The sequence below is a fragment of the Anabrus simplex genome, chromosome 14 (genome assembly GCF_040414725.1).
Source record: "Anabrus simplex isolate iqAnaSimp1 chromosome 14, ASM4041472v1, whole genome shotgun sequence".
NCBI lineage: Eukaryota > Metazoa > Arthropoda > Insecta > Orthoptera > Tettigoniidae > Anabrus > Anabrus simplex.
The window spans coordinates 49,224,393-49,242,786 of record NC_090278.1 but is presented as its reverse complement, the minus strand read 5'-3'; the positions used below and the strand labels follow the sequence as shown (position 1 = coordinate 49,242,786).

At 43.7% G+C, this 18,394-nt stretch overlaps 1 protein-coding gene across 2 annotated transcripts in view; it reads left to right on the top strand.

The window, feature by feature from the left end:
* Nucleotides 1–18,394, top strand: part of LOC136885288 (inter-alpha-trypsin inhibitor heavy chain H4) — a 347,969-nt gene that overhangs the window by 46,518 nt on the left and 283,057 nt on the right. For both annotated transcript variants that reach the window (XM_067157795.2, XM_068230407.1), the window contains exon 5: nucleotides 5,211–5,319. In XM_067157795.2, coding sequence (XP_067013896.2) covers nucleotides 5,211–5,319 — 109 coding nt within the window. The remainder of the gene's footprint in view (nucleotides 1–5,210; nucleotides 5,320–18,394) is intronic.

Genomic DNA, 18,394 nt, shown 5'->3' with positions numbered 1-18,394 from the left:
TAAAATGGTGTTCGCTGTTTCATAATCTCTCCGTTTGCCTTGGTGACTCTGAATAACTTTGGAGTGATCGCACGGTCCTCGTACTGGCGACGTATTTTTCAAATGTCTGCCTTATCAACTGTCGATGGTAGGTTATCCGCCTACCATGGTTGTAACGAGTAACGGGAATCAGGGTTAGATTCCGGAGAGGAAGTCTGAGGAACGGCTACCACATCCAAGGAAGGCAGCAGGCACGCAAATTACCCACTCCCGGCACGGAGAAGTAGCGACGAAAAATAACGATACGGGACTCATCCGAGGCCCCAAAATCGGAATGCGTTCACTTTAAATCCTTTAACGAGTATCCATTGGACGGCAACTCTGGTGCCAGCAGCCACGGTAATTCCAGCTCCAATAGCGTATATTAAAGTTGTTGCAGTTAGTTGGATTTGTATCCCACGCTGTCGGTTCATCGCTCGTCTGGCATGGTTCGTGGGACGTCCTGCTGGTGGTGGCGAGTCGGAAGCGCGCGGCCGCCATGATTCATCCACGTGCGGTTCCCGCGCTCCGTAAGTGGCGCCGATTCAATGCTACCGTGGTGCTCTTCATCCAGTATCGAGGTGGGCCGGCACGTGAACTTCGAACAAATTAGAGTGCTGCCCCTGAATACTGTGTGCATGGAATAACGGAATAGGACCTCGGTTGTATTTTGTTCTTTTTCCAAACCCGAAGTAATGGTTAATAGGAACGGCGAAAGCATTCGTATTGCGGCGTTACAGGTGAAACTCTTGGACCGTCATAAGACGGGCCGAATTGAAAGCATTTGCCAAGTATGTTTTCATTAATCAAGAACTAAATTTAGAGGTTCGAAGACGATCGGATACCGCCCTAGTTCTAACCATAAACGATACCAGCTAGTGATCCATCGAAGTTCCTCGGATTACTCGGCGGGCAGCTCCCGGGAAACCAAAGCTTTTGAGTTCTGGACGAAGTATGGTTACAAAGCTGAAACTTAAAGGAACTGACGGAAGGACGCCACCAGGAGTGGAGCCTGTGCCTTAAGTTAACTCAACATGGGAAACCTCACCAGGCCCGGACACCGGAAGGATTGACAGACTGACAGCTCTTTCTTGATTTGGTGGGTGGTGGTGCATGGTCCTTCTTAGTTGGTGGAGCGAATTGTCTGGTCAATTCCGCTAACGAACGAATTGCTGTTACCCAGAGTTCAATGGTAGGGACACGGGGTACAATAAGTGGATTTTTTATAAACTTCTGCAATAGATTTGGCTTACAAAAATCTTTTGGTAGTCGCCACTCTACGGAGTTCTTAGTCTATTTTAAAATCGCATCTTTATCCTCAGTAGTTACCTTGAAGTTCCCGTCAATATCCTAAGATCGAATGTGCAGCAGTTTGACTTGTTAAATATTTTCAGTGTTTTAACGTTTCCTTTATTAGTCTTTGAACTTTTGGAGTTATTTATCTGAAGACCACACGGAAAGAACGTGTTTAGTCCAGCCTGCTCACACTGCCAGTGTTACATTATATTGTTCAATTACTTTATCCACGAAAATCTCTGCACTATCTTTTCCACTGCCCCCTTCCATTTTTTTGTTTATAGCGCCACATTCCCAAGTTTCTGATGACTCGATAATAAAATATGAACTAATTTGGTTTACTGGTTCAGGAACTGCAGCAGTCCAGCTCCTAGCTGCATGGTCAGCGTCGTGGCCTTCATTTCAGAAGGTCCCGGGTTCGATTCCTGGTCGTCCCGGGACTTTAATTTCGTCTCGTTAATTCCCCTGGCTCAGGGACTAGGTGTTTGTGGTTGCCCGAATACTCTCTCATACACACACATTACCCACACTACTAAGTACCACAGAAACATGCAATAGTTAATATATCCCCCTACGTAGGGTTGGTGTCAGCAAGGGCGTCTGACCGCAAAACAAGGCCTAATCCACAGGCATGACAGTTCATTCAGCAGAAGAAGAAAAGAAGGATGAGTTCTAGAATTACAACAATCTGAATGAAAAATGAACAGAAAGACAGGAAGAAACAATGACTGATAAACATACACACAGTGTCTAATTTCCATAGTAATTATGTATTGCCGGGCGAGTTGGCCGTGCGGTTAGGGCCGCGCAACTGTGAGCTTGCATCCGGGAGATAGTGGGTTCGAATCACACTGTCAGCAGCTCTGAAGACGGTTTTCCGTGGTTTCGCATTTTCACACGGGGCAAATGCTGGGGCTGTACCTTAATTAAGGCACGGCCACTTCTTTCTCATCTCGCATTAAGAACTATCTGTGCCGGTGCGACGTAAAGCCATTTGTATAAAAAAATGTAATTATGTACCAAGTGCATAGATTGGATAACAATACAAGCAGAGTGTTGTGTAGAATTTTGGAAACGATTTGGGAGCAGGTGTGGAAGTTTTCACGTTTGAAGGTTAAAAAAAATGCTCAACTGAAACTGTTATAAATTGGACTTAGCCCGTTCTTTTCATGTGGTCTTCATATGTGAGATTTTTCTTTATGTACTTAAACATTTTCGTTGTGACAGTCCAGAATGTGTGGAAAGTCGTAGAGTTTCTCATTAAATAAACACGGTGTATCATAACTAAAGCCCGGATTTTTATGCAGTAACAGGTTAGATTGCAAACTAATTTGGTTAGCAGGGAGTGTCGGCCACCCGCTCTTCCATAATGTAGCAAGAGTAACATAAATTATAGGGGTTCTGATCGGCGGTAGCCCTAATGTTTATGCAACCCACATAGCATAGTCGTTGTGAACGTAGACTATACTTGCTACTCGCTTCAGTAAGTTTGCATTCTAACCTATTAATGCATAAAAATCTGGGCTCTAATCATAACTCTACTGACAAAATAAAAATCAGGGATGCTCTGTGTGGTATGTTAGGAACAATGATGCAATCGAGAAAATGAGGTTACTTTGTTACTTCCGGGTGCATGATTCCATTGACGAACTTGCCGTATTTGCTGTGTGTCAAAGTAGGGAGGGTAAGAGGGTGACAGAGGTAATGCTCAAGTTTCTCGTTAGTTTCGCATGGTCGTTTCCCAGCCTCAGAAAGCAGTGTAGAGTTTGTTCTGCCAAAAGTTAACCACTATATGAACCCGGTACAAAGAGAAGGTGAACTTGTACCAAGAATACAGACAGCTTTCCAGGTCGATCGCGACACACCACACATCCTGAACAGAGAGAAAAGGTCACTACTACACCGTTGTGAACTGTGAATCGAAATAGGAGGAGGGAGTATTGTTTCCTTCGTTCAGCATTTGATTCCATTTAGAATGTTGTGAGTGAAGAAATACAAAATCGTGGAGCGGCAACGTTGTAAATAACGTTACTCCTATTAGGAGACGAGAGGAGAAACGATCTGGTTGATTCCTTGACTGACAAGTGTGTCTTAATTACAGTGTGTTCTTTTACTGCGTGTGCAGTTACGGCTGTTTAATAAATGAACTGTGGATATTGCCTGTAAGAGACGAGGACAATCCTGTGCGAGTCGAACGAGGAAACTTGTGCATTATCTCTGTCTTCATCATACACACCACTTCCCCTCCCTCTCCTTCTCTTCCCTTCCTGTACGAGTCGAACGAGGAAACTTGTGCATTATCTCTGTCTCCATCATACACACCACTTCCCCTCCCTCTCCTTCTCTTCCCTTCCTGTACGAGTCGAACGAGGAAACTTGTGCATTATCTCTGTCTCCATCATACACACCACTTCCCCTCCCTCTCCTTCTCTTCCCTTCCTGTACGAGTCGAACGAGGAAACTTGTGCATTATCTCTGTCTCGATCATACACCCCACTTCCCCTCCCTCTCCTTCTCTTCCCTTCCTGTACGAGTCGAACGAGGAAACTTGTGCATTATCTCTGTCTCCACCATACACCCCACTTCCCCTCCCTCCCCTTCTCTTCCCTTCATGTGCGAGTCGAACGAGGAAACTTCTGCATTATCTCTGTCTCCACCATACACCCCACTTCCCCTCCCTCCCCTTCTCTTCCCTTCATGTGCGAGTCGAACGAGGAAACTTCTGCATTATCTCTGTCTCCACCATACATCCCACTTCCCCTCCCTCCCCTTCTCTTCCCTTCATGTGCGAGTCGAACGAGGAAACTTCTGCATTATCTCTGTCTCCACCATACACCCCACTTCCCCTCCCTCCCCTTCTCTTCCCTTCATGTGCGAGTCGAACGAGGAAACTTCTGCATTATCTCTGTCTCCACCATACATCCCACTTCCCCTCCCTCCCCTTCTCTTCCCTTCATGTGCGAGTCGAACGAGGAAACTTCTGCATTATCTCTGTCTTCATCATACACCCCACTTCCCCTCCCTCCCCTTCTCTTCCCTGAAGTACGGCAGTGACTTGTGCTTTGGCATAGTATATACGGCAAATTCGTCAATTGAATCACGCATCCGGAAATAACAAATTAACCTAATTTTCTTGTAAAGAAGAATTTTCTCTGACAATTTGACTGCACCATCGTTCTTAATATAACACGTAGAGCATCGCTGACTTTTTGTCGGTATAGTTATGATACACCCTGAGCCGCGCTGAGTGGCCTTCTGACCCCAACTTGGCAGGTTCGATTCTGGCTCAGTCCGGTGGTAATTTAAAGCTGCACAAATACGCCAGTCTCGCGTTAGTAGATTTACTGGCATGTAAAAGATCTCCTGCGGGACTAGATTTCGGCACCTCAGCGTCCCTGAAAACCGTAAAAATGTAGTTTGTGAGACGTAAAGCGAATAACATTATTGTTATTATTGATACAGTCAGTATCCAGTAATCGGGAGATAGTGGGCTCGAGCTCCACTGTCGGCAGCCCTGAAGATGGTTTTCCGTGGTTTCCCATTTTCACACCAGGCAAATGCCGTGACTGTACCTTAATTAAGGCCACGACCGCTTCCTTCCACTTCCTTGGCCTTTCCTATCCCATCGTCGCCATAAGACGTATCTATGTCGGTGCGACGTAAAGCAAATAAAAAGAGATACAGTCTACATACATGTTATCGACAAAAAAAACACAAAACTGAAAATTGATTTTAAGCGCCAGTTAAACAAAAATTTTAAAAATGGAAGCAAATGTGGCTCAAAAAATCTAAAAGAAATCGTTAATAACATTCTTTCACGTCATACTCCATTGTCTGAACTTATTCCTATGATTATGTCTGAGAGAGTGATTACCTGTAATTTTCTTATGTTCCAGATTATTAAGGAAATGCAGGTCCAGATACGAATTCAGGACAACGCTAACATCACGCTGCTCGAGGTGTTTGATCTTCGTACCAGCAACGAGATTGAGGAACATCCTTCTGGTGAGGTATACTTAATTTGTAGAATTCCATTTATATAAAGAAAGTGATTTTCTTTTTCTGTACAATTCAAAAGTTTGCCCCATACTTCGTACTTATCGGGTTTAGGTATACAGATGTAAAAAAAAAACCGGTGAGCGGAGGGTGCAGACGAATAACAACACCCACGGTACCCCCCGCTTATCATAAGAGGCGACTAAAAGGGGCGATCAAGGGATGATGGATTTGGAACCATGAGATTACCTGTGATTAGTACTATTACTTGAGGAAAACCATGGGTCTGTGTTATCTATGAGTAGTACCACTATGTGAGATACACCATGGGTCTGCGTTATCTATGAGTAGTACCATTATGTGAGGTACACCATGGGTCTGCGTTATCTATGAGTAGTACCACTATGTGAGATACACCATGGGTCTGTGTTATCTATGAGCAGTACCACTATGTGAGATACACCATGGGTCTGCGTTATCTATGAGTAGTACCACTATGTGAGATACACCATGGGTCTGTGTTACCTGTGAGTAGTACCATTATGTGATGTACACCATGGGTCTGCATTATCTATGAGCAGTACCACTATGTGAGATACACCATGGGTCTGCGTTATCTATGAGCAGTACCATTATGTGAGATACACCATGGGTCTGCGTTATCTATGAGCAGTACCACTATGTGAGATACACCATGGGTCTGCGTTATCTATGAGTAGTACCACTATGTGAGATACACCATGGGTCTGTGTTACCTGTGAGTAGTACCATTATGTGATGTACACCATGGGTCTGCGTTATCTATGAGCAGTACCACTATGTGAGATACACCATGGGTCTGCGTTATCTATGAGCAGTACCACTATGTGAGATACACCATGGGTCTGCGTTATCTATGAGCAGTACCACTATGTGAGATACACCATGGGTCTGCGTTATCTATGAGTAGTACCACTATGTGAGATACACCATGGGTCTGTGTTATCTATGAGCAGTACCACTATGTGATGTACACCATGGGTCTGCGTTATCTATGAGCAGTACCACTATGTGAGATACACCATGGGTCTGCGTTATCTATGAGCAGTACCACTATGTGAGATACACCATGGGTCTGCGTTATCTATGAGTAGTACCACTATGTGAGATACACCATGGGTCTGCGTTATCTATGAGTAGTACCACTATGTGATGTACACCATGGGTCTGCGTTATCTATGAGTAGTACCACTATGTGATGTACACCATGGGTCTGCGTTATCTATGAGCAGTACCACTATGTGATGTACACCATGGGTCTGCGTTATCTATGAGTAGTACCACTATGTGATGTACACCATGGGTCTGCGTTATCTATGAGCAGTACCACTATGTGAGATACACCATGGGTCTGTGCTATCTATGAGCAGTACCACTATGTGAGATACACCATGGGTCTGCGTTATCTATGAGCAGTACCACTATGTGAGATACACCATGGGTCTGCGTTATCTATGAGTAGTACCACTATGTGAGATACACCATGGGTCTGCGTTATCTATGAGTAGTACCATTATGTGAGATACACCATGGGTCTGCGTTATCTATGAGCAGTACCACTATGTGAGATACACCATGGATCTGCGTTATCTATGAGTAGTACCATTATGTGAGGTACACCATGGGTCTGCGTTATCTATGAGTAGTACCACTATGTGAGATACACCATGGGTCTGCGTTATCTATGAGCAGTACCACTATGTGAGATACACCATGGGTCTGCGTTATCTATGAGTAGTACCATTTTGTGTGGTACACTATGGGTCTGCGTTATCTATGAGCAGTACCACTATGTGAGGTACACCATGGGTCTGCGTTATCTATGAGCAGTACCACTATGTGAGATACACCATGGGTCTGTGTTACCTGTCAGTAGTACCATTATGTGAGGTACACCATGGGTCTGCGTTATCTATGAGCAGTACCACTATGTGAGATACACCATGGGTCTGCGTTATCTATGAGTAGTACCATTATGTGAGATACACCATGGGTCTGCGTTATCTATGAGTAGTACCATTATGTGAGGTACACCATGGGTCTGCGTTATCTATGAGTAGTACCATTATGTGAGATACACCATGGGTCTGTTTTATCTATGAGCAGTACCACTATGTGAGGTACACCATGGGTCTGCGTTATCTATGAGCAGTACCGTTATGTGAAGTACACCATGGATCTGCGTTATCTATGAGTAGTACCATTATGTGAGGTACACCATGGGTCTGCGTTATCTATGAGCAGTACCGTTATGTGAAGTACACCATGGGTCTGCGTTATCTATGAGCAGTACCGTTATGTGAAGTACACCAAGGATCTGCGTTACCTGTAAGCAATAGCACTATATGAGGAACATCATGGGTATACATCATCTGTCATTAGTGCCAGTATGTAAGGAATACCAGGAGTCTCATGAAGCTATGGATCATGCGTGTCAACAAGGTTGTGTCCAGGTGGGAGGTGGCTGACCTCTGGTCTGGGCGGCGTCCTCATGGTCGCAATTCGGCACCATTCTCGGGCTGTAGGGAGCGCTGACAGGTGCACTTTATGTGGACATTTTTTCAGACCATCTGCATCCCTTTCTGGCCCTAGAGTTCCCTGGTGGAAATACCATGTTTCAATAGGACAATGCGCCATGTCACCGCTCTGTAGTGGCACACAGGTGGTTAGAGGAGCACTCCAGTGAAGTTACGACCATGGATTGGCCCTCTAGATCCACCGATCTTAATCCAATCGAGCATTTGTGGGTAGCAGTGCAAGATGCGTGGATCCAAATCCCTCCAGAACGATCCCAACACATTGTAGAGTCGATGTCTCGCCGTATTGCTGTCGTTCTGAGGGCTCGCGGAGGAGCAACTCGTTATTAACATTGTTACCGAGTTTTTGTGGTAGTTAAGCATGAAAGAAGGTGCTGGGTGGTGAATAGGTCTCAAGCTACTAAAGAGAAATTAAATTTTAAAATTTAACAAGGTTATATTTTCTTTTCAAAATTAGGTAACAACAAATAGAACAGGTACTTAGTAGCCGAAATACAACTTGAAATGTACAATTACAGGGATTAAAGAATTTGGGCTTCGAGCCCTGAAACACAATTCTTGAGCAACTAGCTCAACTTTACGATATACCAATTTCAACAAAAGGGGCAGAAGACCCCACTCAAACCCTGGAGCCCTTGCTCCAAATTACACAGCAAAGCCTCCTCGAGGCATACAACTCCCAGTTTTAGAAAAGAGCCACTCGCTCTTAAAGTTAAGCCTCTCCCAGGCCACACCAAACTCAACTTTCAAGTTGTCCTCAAAGGACATATACACAGGGGTAAAATACCCAACCTACTGAGGTCTATTAGGTGAGAAAAGATTAATACGTGACCTCTAAAATACAACTTGAGAGGAGGCGAACTTGCACTCCTAATACACTTTGCTTTTAAAACCTAATCTGGCTCTGGGCCACTAACGCAAGGGCTAATCCCATACTACAGAGGTGACTTAGAGAAGAACACTTTACATTACATAAACGAAGAAAAGTTTGAGAAAATAAGTTCACCTCAAAACAAATGTGAGTGGGAGCTCGAGAGGGTTAGCACTCTCTATCCCAATATGTAACTTTACAAGAAAAAGATGAAAAGAGTAATTACATTTTAGGAAAAGGTTACATGATGGAAATGCTTCGAACCCGCCGCGAGTGTTAAACTGCCGACCTAGCAAGAAAAGAAGTTATTAAAAGGCCATTACCTGGTGTTGAACGGCTGAAGAAGAAAGAGGCGCTTCCCGCCTCCTGCTATGTACTTAATACACTGAAAGATGGAACAGAAGTGGCCCGGAGACCCCAAAATCAGCAGTTTATATCCTCTCGCGGAAGATTCTAGGCGTTAGGGGAAATAAAACACCCTCCCTCAAAGTTTTTATTGGTTCGGGAAAAGAAACCCCTACATAGAGGAAAAAGAAACACATTATTGGTGGAAAATTAATTAAAGAAATTCGGGATTGGCTAGATCCAAACTAAGGGGAAAAAGAGGGGTATACAGCCAACTTAAACGATAACAGAAAGAAATTTAACAAGAAACAAACTTTTGAAATAAAAATTTCTCCAACAAAATAGTTCTTTAACTCCGCACTAGGTCGCACTATTGTTGATCTTCAGTAGTGTCCTCTAGAAGAGAAAGTTCACACTTCTTACTTCAAGCGAAACAAAAACACATCAAAAGTGACACAGTTCAAAAACTCAAAATTTTCCACGTGGTGACATCTTCTGAGAAAGTAGAGAATTAATAGAATAGATAAAGTTCAACCTTCCTCCAGAAGAGGAGTTTCAACTGGCGCAACTTTTAAATAAACAGAGTAGAGGTGTACCGCCCGGTACAGACCTCCCCCCCCAAAAGTTCCTCCAAGGGGTAACACAGAAGAACATAAGCTTTGTTTCCAAAATAAAGTCCAAGTTTTGATGTTGATATTAAGATTAATTGCGGAAGCATTTATAAGATTTTAGTAATTTGGTTGGTTGCAATTTCAAAATTTTGTTGTTGCAGGTGCAGTAAAGTTTTTCTGTTGTAGTAGTTGAATTTCTGAAGATAAACCTTTAATGCTTAAAAGGTGAAGAAAAGTTTTGCAATGTCCACCAAATATTGTTGTTAACTTCCCAAATGTAATTATTGCTTATGGTGACTGTCCATGTAGTTGATGTAGATTGAGTCGGATGTCCAGACCGGCCGTAGCAGCTTGCGTCCAACGGAGGCCGCTCGGACCCCTCAAGTACCCTGAGATACCGCTCGCCCGCACTATGAGGGGAGCAGAGGTGTTGAAGTACGCCGCGCCCGCGGTGAACAGATACAGGCTGCGGGCATGTAGCAGGTCGTGCGCCGCACATCAGCCTTGGCCGGGAGGTGAGCTCCGGCTCGCCGTGCACATGTCGCCTTCGCTGGAGAGGAGGGGGCCCATCCCCCTCCCCAGTCGCTGCACGGCGCTGCGCGGCTGCGGGGGCGCTGAAACATTAAAGCTAGGCGGCAGAATTGTGTTGGACAATCATTTCCTTTGAGGGTACAGGCTTGTGGAGAGGTTGAGGGGCCAGCGGCGTGTAGATATCCATAGCATTTACTATTATGAAGCCACAGTGTAAGGTGGAGCAGGAGACGGGAGCGTGGTAATGGCCGTGGCAAAGACAGGATGGCAGTTTAATGGGTCGGGGCAGGTTTCACAAACATGCTTACATCTAAAACCAAAATATTACAGAAGGGGCAGAATGCCTTAAAAGTGAAACTCAAAAAAAAAGAAAAAATATAACCTTCCTATCCTTTCAAAATAATATGAAGCAAGTTAACACAGAAATTACACCGGTTTCACCTGGGACAGGTGAACTCTAAATATCCTCTCGGTGGCTGGATTACTTAGCAATAAGGTAACCGGCGTAAGAAAATCGAGAATGATACAAGGCCCATGAAATCTGGGGGCAAGCTTGCCCGCGGGAACAAAATTTTTGACCATAACCTGGTCGCCTACCTTCAAAGGGGTGGGTCTCCGTCCACGATCATACCTTTCCCTAACCTTTTCATGAGACACTTTAAGATTGGCTTTAGCCTTCTTCCAAAGATCTTTAATGTTGTCCGGATCTATTGTCTCGGGCAGAATGTCATTCAGAGACCAGAGGTTAGAGAGCGGCGTGTTGGGAACAAACTTAAACATCAAAGAAGCTGGAGTAAATTTGTGAGATTCATGAACCGCCGAATTCAAAGCAAAAGCTAACCAATGCAGGGACGTGTCCCACCTAGAATGATCTTCATGATGATAGGCAATAAGTGCGGACCTGAGATTACGGTTAACCCGTTCAGCCAGAGATGGTTGAGGGTAATAAGCAGATGTAGTTACATGAGAGATGGACAAGTCAAAACAGAATTTACGAAACAGATTTGATGTAAAAGCTTTAGCATTATCAGATACAATGTATTGGCACGGACCAAAAGAAGCAAAAATGGAATTTAGGCAAGTAATTGTGGACTGAGCGGTAGCCAGCTTAGTCGGAAATAACCAGGAAAATCTTGTAAAACCATCTACACACACAAAGATGAACTTGTTGGCATTACCCTTTGACTGGGGGAAGGGTCCCACATAATCGATATACAGGCGTTCCATGGGGCGCGACGCTTGATGAGAAGACAAAAGGCCTACTTTAGTGGACATGGTGGGTTTACTGATCAAACAAGATTTACAAGCTTTTACAAGTTCACGGATTTCACCGTCCATACCTTTCCAGATGAACATTTCACGAATCTTTTCACGAGTTTTAAAGATACCCAGATGCCCCCCCAATGGGGTCTCATGATAGTATTTGAAGATCATAGGTACAAGAACCGCTGGAACAACAACTTTCATCAACTTATCATGCCTCGAAGGGCAACATAGAACACCATTCCTAAGAACATAAGGGACAGCATGTTCCCCAGAAGAAAGGGTTTCCATTATCGGAGCCAGCGTCGGATCTTCACGTTGGTATTTCTCAATATCCCTAAAAAGCATGGGAGCATCAGTTAAGATGGCATTAACATCAGATAGCATGGACTCGGGAGGTGATGAACTGTCTACCGGTTCATGGGTCTCGACGTCGTTAGAAAACATACGGCTGAGTCCATCAGCAACAACATTTTCAGTACCTCTGATATGTCGTACATCAAATTGGAAGGCCGAAATACGGATGGCCCAACGGGCTATACGACCAGTACGACGCGGCCTACCTAAGACCCAGCTTAAGGCTTGATTATCTGTCTCCAGGTCGAATTTGACATGTTCCAGATAGAGACGGAACTTTTCTAAGGCGAATAAGACTGCCAAACCTTCAAGCTCATATATGGAGTACTTTGCTTCTAGAGCTGACAATGTCCTAGACGCATAGGCGATGGGTCGCCTCCCTAGTTCAGTCTCTTGAAGAAGAACTGCGGCTACTGCTGACGACGATGCGTCGGTTTGGACGATGAATTTCTTCGAGAAATCAGGCATAGCAAGTACAGGGGCATTACAGAGAGCTAATTTTAGATCTTCAAAAGCGGCTTGTTGAGAAGGTCCCCACTCGAATTTGATGCCTTTCCTACGAAGAAGGTTTAAGGGCGCCGCTCTATTAGCGAAGTTAGGAATAAACTTCCTGAAGAAATTCACCATACCAATGAATCTAGCGATACCTTTAATGTCCTTGGGAGGTTTAAAATCACGGATGGCCTGTGTTCTAGAATGATCGACTGCTACACCATCAGGTGACACAATATGCCCTAGGAATGACATAGAGGGCTTAGCAAAGGCAACCTTGGACAACTTAACAGTTAACCCAGCCTTACGAAGGCGATTGAGAACTTCTCGCAAATGATCTAGATGTTCTTCAAAGGTTTCGGAAAATACGACGACATCATCCAAGTAGTGATATAAGTACTCAAATTTGATGTCGGAAAAGACCCTATCTAGTAGCCTAGTGAGCACAGCTGCCCCCGTGGGGAGCCCGAAAGGCACGCGGTTGTATTCATATAAATTCCAGTCCGTGGCAAACGCTGTAAGATGTTTAGACTCTTCGGCAAGGGGAATTTGATTATAGGCCTGATTCAAGTCCAAGATGGTGAAGAACTTGGCCTTACGAAACCATGAAAAGCAAGAATGAAGGTCGGGAAGGGGCACAGATTGCAACACCACCTTCCGATTGAGAGCCCTGTAATCAATGACAGGCCTGAAGCCTCCTTGGGGTTTCGGGACTAGAAAAATAGGCGATGAATACGCTGACTTAGAGGGCCTAATAATACCATCCTTCAACATCTGATCGATGATTTCTTTCAGAGCCTTCATTTTAGGTGGAGATAGCCTATACGGTGGAAAACGGACAGGAATTGAATCCGTGACCTCAATTTTGTATTCAATAAGGTCAGTAACACCAAGAGTATCAGAGAACACCTCGGGAAACGACTGACACAGTTTCCGAATACTATCAGCCTGCTCCTCAGGTAGATGTCTAAGGTCTAACAACATCTCATCCTGGGTAGGCGAAATAGATGAACATGATACAGAATTACACTTTAACAAGGGAATTCTACAATTGGACGCAAATTTGAATATGCACGACCTACTCTGGAGATCGAGCACAAGACCAGTGTGAGAAATGAAGTCCGCTCCCAATATGATGGGGCAAGACAAACGCTTGGCCACAAACAATTTAATTTTCCAGGTAAATTTAAAAATACGAATTTTGACATGTATGGAACCTAGAATTTCTAATGGAGATGAATTAGCCGAAACATATTGAACAGGAGAAGAGACATGGTCAGGGAGTTTACAAACAGATTTCAATTTAGAATACCAATCAGCCGAAATAATGGAACAAACACTGCCTGAATCTAAGAGAGCTGTTATAGGCTCGTTATTTAACTCAATCTTAAGAAAAGGAACAGGTGCGGGGGTATCCGCCGCAATCCTAAGACACTCTTTAGGGCATTCAAAAGATGAATTTGAAGGCTGGTCGTTCTCTGCATTTACAACCTGTTTACTAGGGGCTGAGTCTCGGGAATATGGATTAGTCGGCTCAGCCGACGCCACTAGTCACTTTTTATTATTGGCATAGCTGGAATTTGCACCAGAAGTTGAGCAGGAGGGGGTGCTATTTGAGTTTGGGCAATTCTTGGCGATATGTGAGAAGGCCCCACACTTAAAACAGCCTTGTGATGACCCTGCTCCATTCCTTGTCCCACTTGACTTGATCAGAGGACACTTATTCCGCAGATGGTCAGGCGACCCACAAGCATAACATTTACGGGGATTGACTGGTCGGCGAGGTGGAGGCCGAGTGTTACTGAAGGAAGGCGGGGGTTCTTTCGCGACACGCAAAGAATCGGCGTATCTAACTCCTTCCGCTGAGACGGCCAATGCTTCAAGTTCAGAGAAGGTTTGCGGACACGCCGCGAAACACAAATATGACCTGTAGGATGGCGAAATACCTTCTACAATAGCCTGCACAATCTGATCCTCAGGGAAGTGGAGAGCAAACACCCTAGTATAAAACTTAATATCTTGGATGAAGTCTGCCAGGTTTTCATCCAAGCGCTGTACCCGATAATAGTATTTCTGAATAAGGGAGGACCTGGCCCTAGCCGGGATGAAGTTAGCTAGCAAATGGGCGTGGAAATCCTCAATAGAAGATTGCTCGGCAATGGCTCTAACTATTTTGTCAGATAGAACACCAATAGCATAAGGATAGATAATTTGCAAAATTTGACATGGGGAAAGAGAAAACACAAGGGCATGATCCTGAAATTCCACTAGAAATCTTAAAAATGAAATTACGTCACTGGTGGTGTTGACGGAAAACTTAGAGATACCTCTAAGCAACATTGCCAATGGATGAGGCAAGCTGCTGAACCCAGGTGACATGGTCGTTAAAGGTTTCAATGGCAAAGAAGTTAATTCAGAGCGGATGTTACTCAATGACGCACGGTGTTCAGATTCGTTGTTCGATGGGGCAGAGATAGTTTGAGCAGCAGCGGTTATCCTATTGACTTCTCCCTGAGGAGGCTCTTCCTCGTTACCTACATTCACCGTGGCGGGTTGATCAGTTTTGGGAGGAGCTTCGCCGGTTAGCAATTGAGTGACCTTATTAGACAATTCAGAAATAGTTTCAAGGAGCGTATTAGCGTCCTTCCTCTGAACGTCATTCACCTTTAGAGACAACAGATCATTAACTCTATTTGCAAAGTGATACAGCCTGCCTTGCACACGCTTAATTTGATTAGGAGACGGATCGTTTTCATCAAAAAAGCTGACTACAGATGCTAGCCCAGTAATATTCTCGACGATCGTGGAAAGAGAGTCATCAATTTCTTTCTCTCCCAAATTGGGGATGGAAATGGGCAAATCAAGGGACTCTCTAAGCTTGTTGGTGTCGATTGCAACCGTGCCTCCAGATTGCACATTTCTGATAGTTAACTCATATATCAACTCCTCTTTGCGCAAGTAGTTAAGGAGGAGAACATCGCGAGGGCCGGGCATGATGACAGAACAATTTAGAAAAACTCAAAAAATTCCAGCAACTGAGAAAATTGTTAGAGTTCGAATCAAAGCAATATTTAGCCGTCAAAAGGGGCTAAATTGAGACCCATTCAACCACGCTCTGCTACCACTTGTTACCGAGTTTTTGTGGTAGTTAAGCATGAAAGAAGGTGCTGGGTGGTGAATAGGTCTCAAGCTACTAAAGAGAAATTAAATTTTAAAATTTAACAAGGTTATATTTTCTTTTCAAAATTAGGTAACAACAAATAGAACAGGTACTTAGTAGCCGAAATACAACTTGAAATGTACAATTACAGGGATTAAAGAATTTGGGCTTCGAGCCCTGAAACACAATTCTTGAGCAACTAGCTCAACTTTACGATATACCAATTTCAACAAAGGGGCAGAAGACCCCACTCAAACCCTGGAGCCCTTGCTCCAAATTACACAGCAAAGCCTCCTCGAGGCATACAACTCCCAGTTTTAGAAAAGAGCCACTCGCTCTTAAAGTTAAGCCTCTCCCAGGCCACACCAAACTCAACTTTCAAGTTGTCCTCAAAGGACATATACACAGGGGTAAAATACCCAACCTACTGAGGTCTATTAGGTGAGAAAAGATTAATACGTGACCTCTAAAATACAACTTGAGAGGAGGCGAACTTGCACTCCTAATACACTTTGCTTTTAAAACCTAATCTGGCTCTGGGCCACTAACGCAAGGGCTAATCCCATACTACAGAGGTGACTTAGAGAAGAACACTTTACATTACATAAACGAAGAAAAGTTTGAGAAAATAAGTTCACCTCAAAACAAATGTGAGTGGGAGCTCGAGAGGGTTAGCACTCTCTATCCCAATATGTAACTTTACAAGAAAAAGATGAAAAGAGTAATTACATTTTAGGAAAAGGTTACATGATGGAAATGCTTCGAACCCGCCGCGAGTGTTAAACTGCCGACCTAGCAAGAAAAGAAGTTATTAAAAGGCCATTACCTGGTGTTGAACGGCTGAAGAAGAAAGAGGCGCTTCCCGCCTCCTGCTATGTACTTAATACACTGAAAGATGGAACAGAAGTGGCCCGGAGACCCCAAAATCAGCAGTTTATATCCTCTCGCGGAAGATTCTAGGCGTTAGGGGAAATAAAACACCCTCCCTCAAAGTTTTTATTGGTTCGGGAAAAGAAACCCCTACATAGAGGAAAAAGAAACACATTATTGGTGGAAAATTAATTAAAGAAATTCGGGATTGGCTAGATCCAAACTAAGGGGAAAAAGAGGGGTATACAGCCAACTTAAACGATAACAGAAAGAAATTTAACAAGAAACAAACTTTTGAAATAAAAATTTCTCCAACAAAATAGTTCTTTAACTCCGCACTAGGTCGCACTATTGTTGATCTTCAGTAGTGTCCTCTAGAAGAGAAAGTTCACACTTCTTACTTCAAGCGAAACAAAAACACATCAAAAGTGACACAGTTCAAAAACTCAAAATTTTCCACGTGGTGACATCTTCTGAGAAAGTAGAGAATTAATAGAATAGATAAAGTTCAACCTTCCTCCAGAAGAGGAGTTTCAACTGGCGCAACTTTTAAATAAACAGAGTAGAGGTGTACCGCCCGGTACAAACATCACACTCAGTGTCTTGCCATGACTTTTACCACTCAGTATATCACTCAATAAGGTTTATCAATTATTGTGCTTAACTTCGCAATAGGGCTAATTAACTCTTGTTAATGTCATAATATTTGATTTTTACAGGGTTTCAAATGAACTATCATTACGTTGTTTCTGAAACACGTACTGTTTCGCTTTTTCTGCCGATGTGTATGTTTTGTTCGAACGCGAGGAATTAAGAGGAAATGAGGCAATCTTCATTAAAAACATAGTAAAGTGATTCGTGTTTAATTAAAATATTCATTTTCGAATATGATGCCACGCTCTTTTCTTAATATAATTATGGGAAATGAGAGAAAAATTACTGTAAATGGTATGAAGTGCCGTATACAAGCAAAAGGCAGACTCATTGCTTTCACCCTCTTTTTAGGTGCTTCCGTCTCAGTTATAAATCAAAATTTCGACGTTTTCCGTTGGTTGGCAACATAATGATGAGCTGTCCACACATTTTTGGAACTTCACAAATTTGGTTTTTGACATGAGTGTTGGACAATATTTTTTTAAAAATGAACATCAACTCTGGAGAACTTTTTATTACATCTCACACAAGGTATTTTATGGATTTTAAGGACATCTTAGATTTTTTTGATCATTCCACATTTGTGATTCATTCTTCCTCTTGATGTGTATAATGCAACATTTTAAATTAATTTTTTAATTATATAAGAATGTAAGACTCACTATGTGACATTCAGATATTTCACAGGTTTGGGTATATTGTATAATCTAATGCAACTGAAGATGGCCAAAGTAAGCCGAAACGTGTTCTGATCACTAATTTTGTAATGTTTTTTTAACTTTTAAATGGAAAAAACCAAACCCCATGGCACTACAGCCCTCGAAGGGCCTTGGCCTGCCAAGCGACCGCTGCTCAGCCCGAAGATATGCAGATTACGAGGTGGTCAGCACGACGAATCCTCTCGGCGGTTATTCTTGGCTTTCTAGACCGGGACCGCTATCTCACCGTCAGATAGCTCCTCAATTCTAATCATGTAGGCTGAGTGGACCTCGAACCAGCCCTCAGGTCCAGGTAAAAATCCCTGATCTGGCAGGGAATCGAACCCGGGGCCTCCGGGTAAGAGGCAGGCACGCTACCCCTACACCACGGGGCCAAGAATAACGGCCGAGAGGATTCATCGTGCTGACCACAGGACACCTCGTAATCTGCAGGCCTTCGGGCTGAGAAGCGGTCTCTTGGTAAGCCAAGGCCCTTCAAGGGCTGTAGTTCCATGGGGTTTGGCGGGGTTTCCTTCACTCGAGCAATGTTTTCTTGTGCTTGCACTCTTTTAGGATAGTTTCGTTTTTTGTTCACTGCAGAGCCCGTTTCACGCTATTTTGCCACTAAGTTTTGCATTGTAGACTTTGCTGAAGAT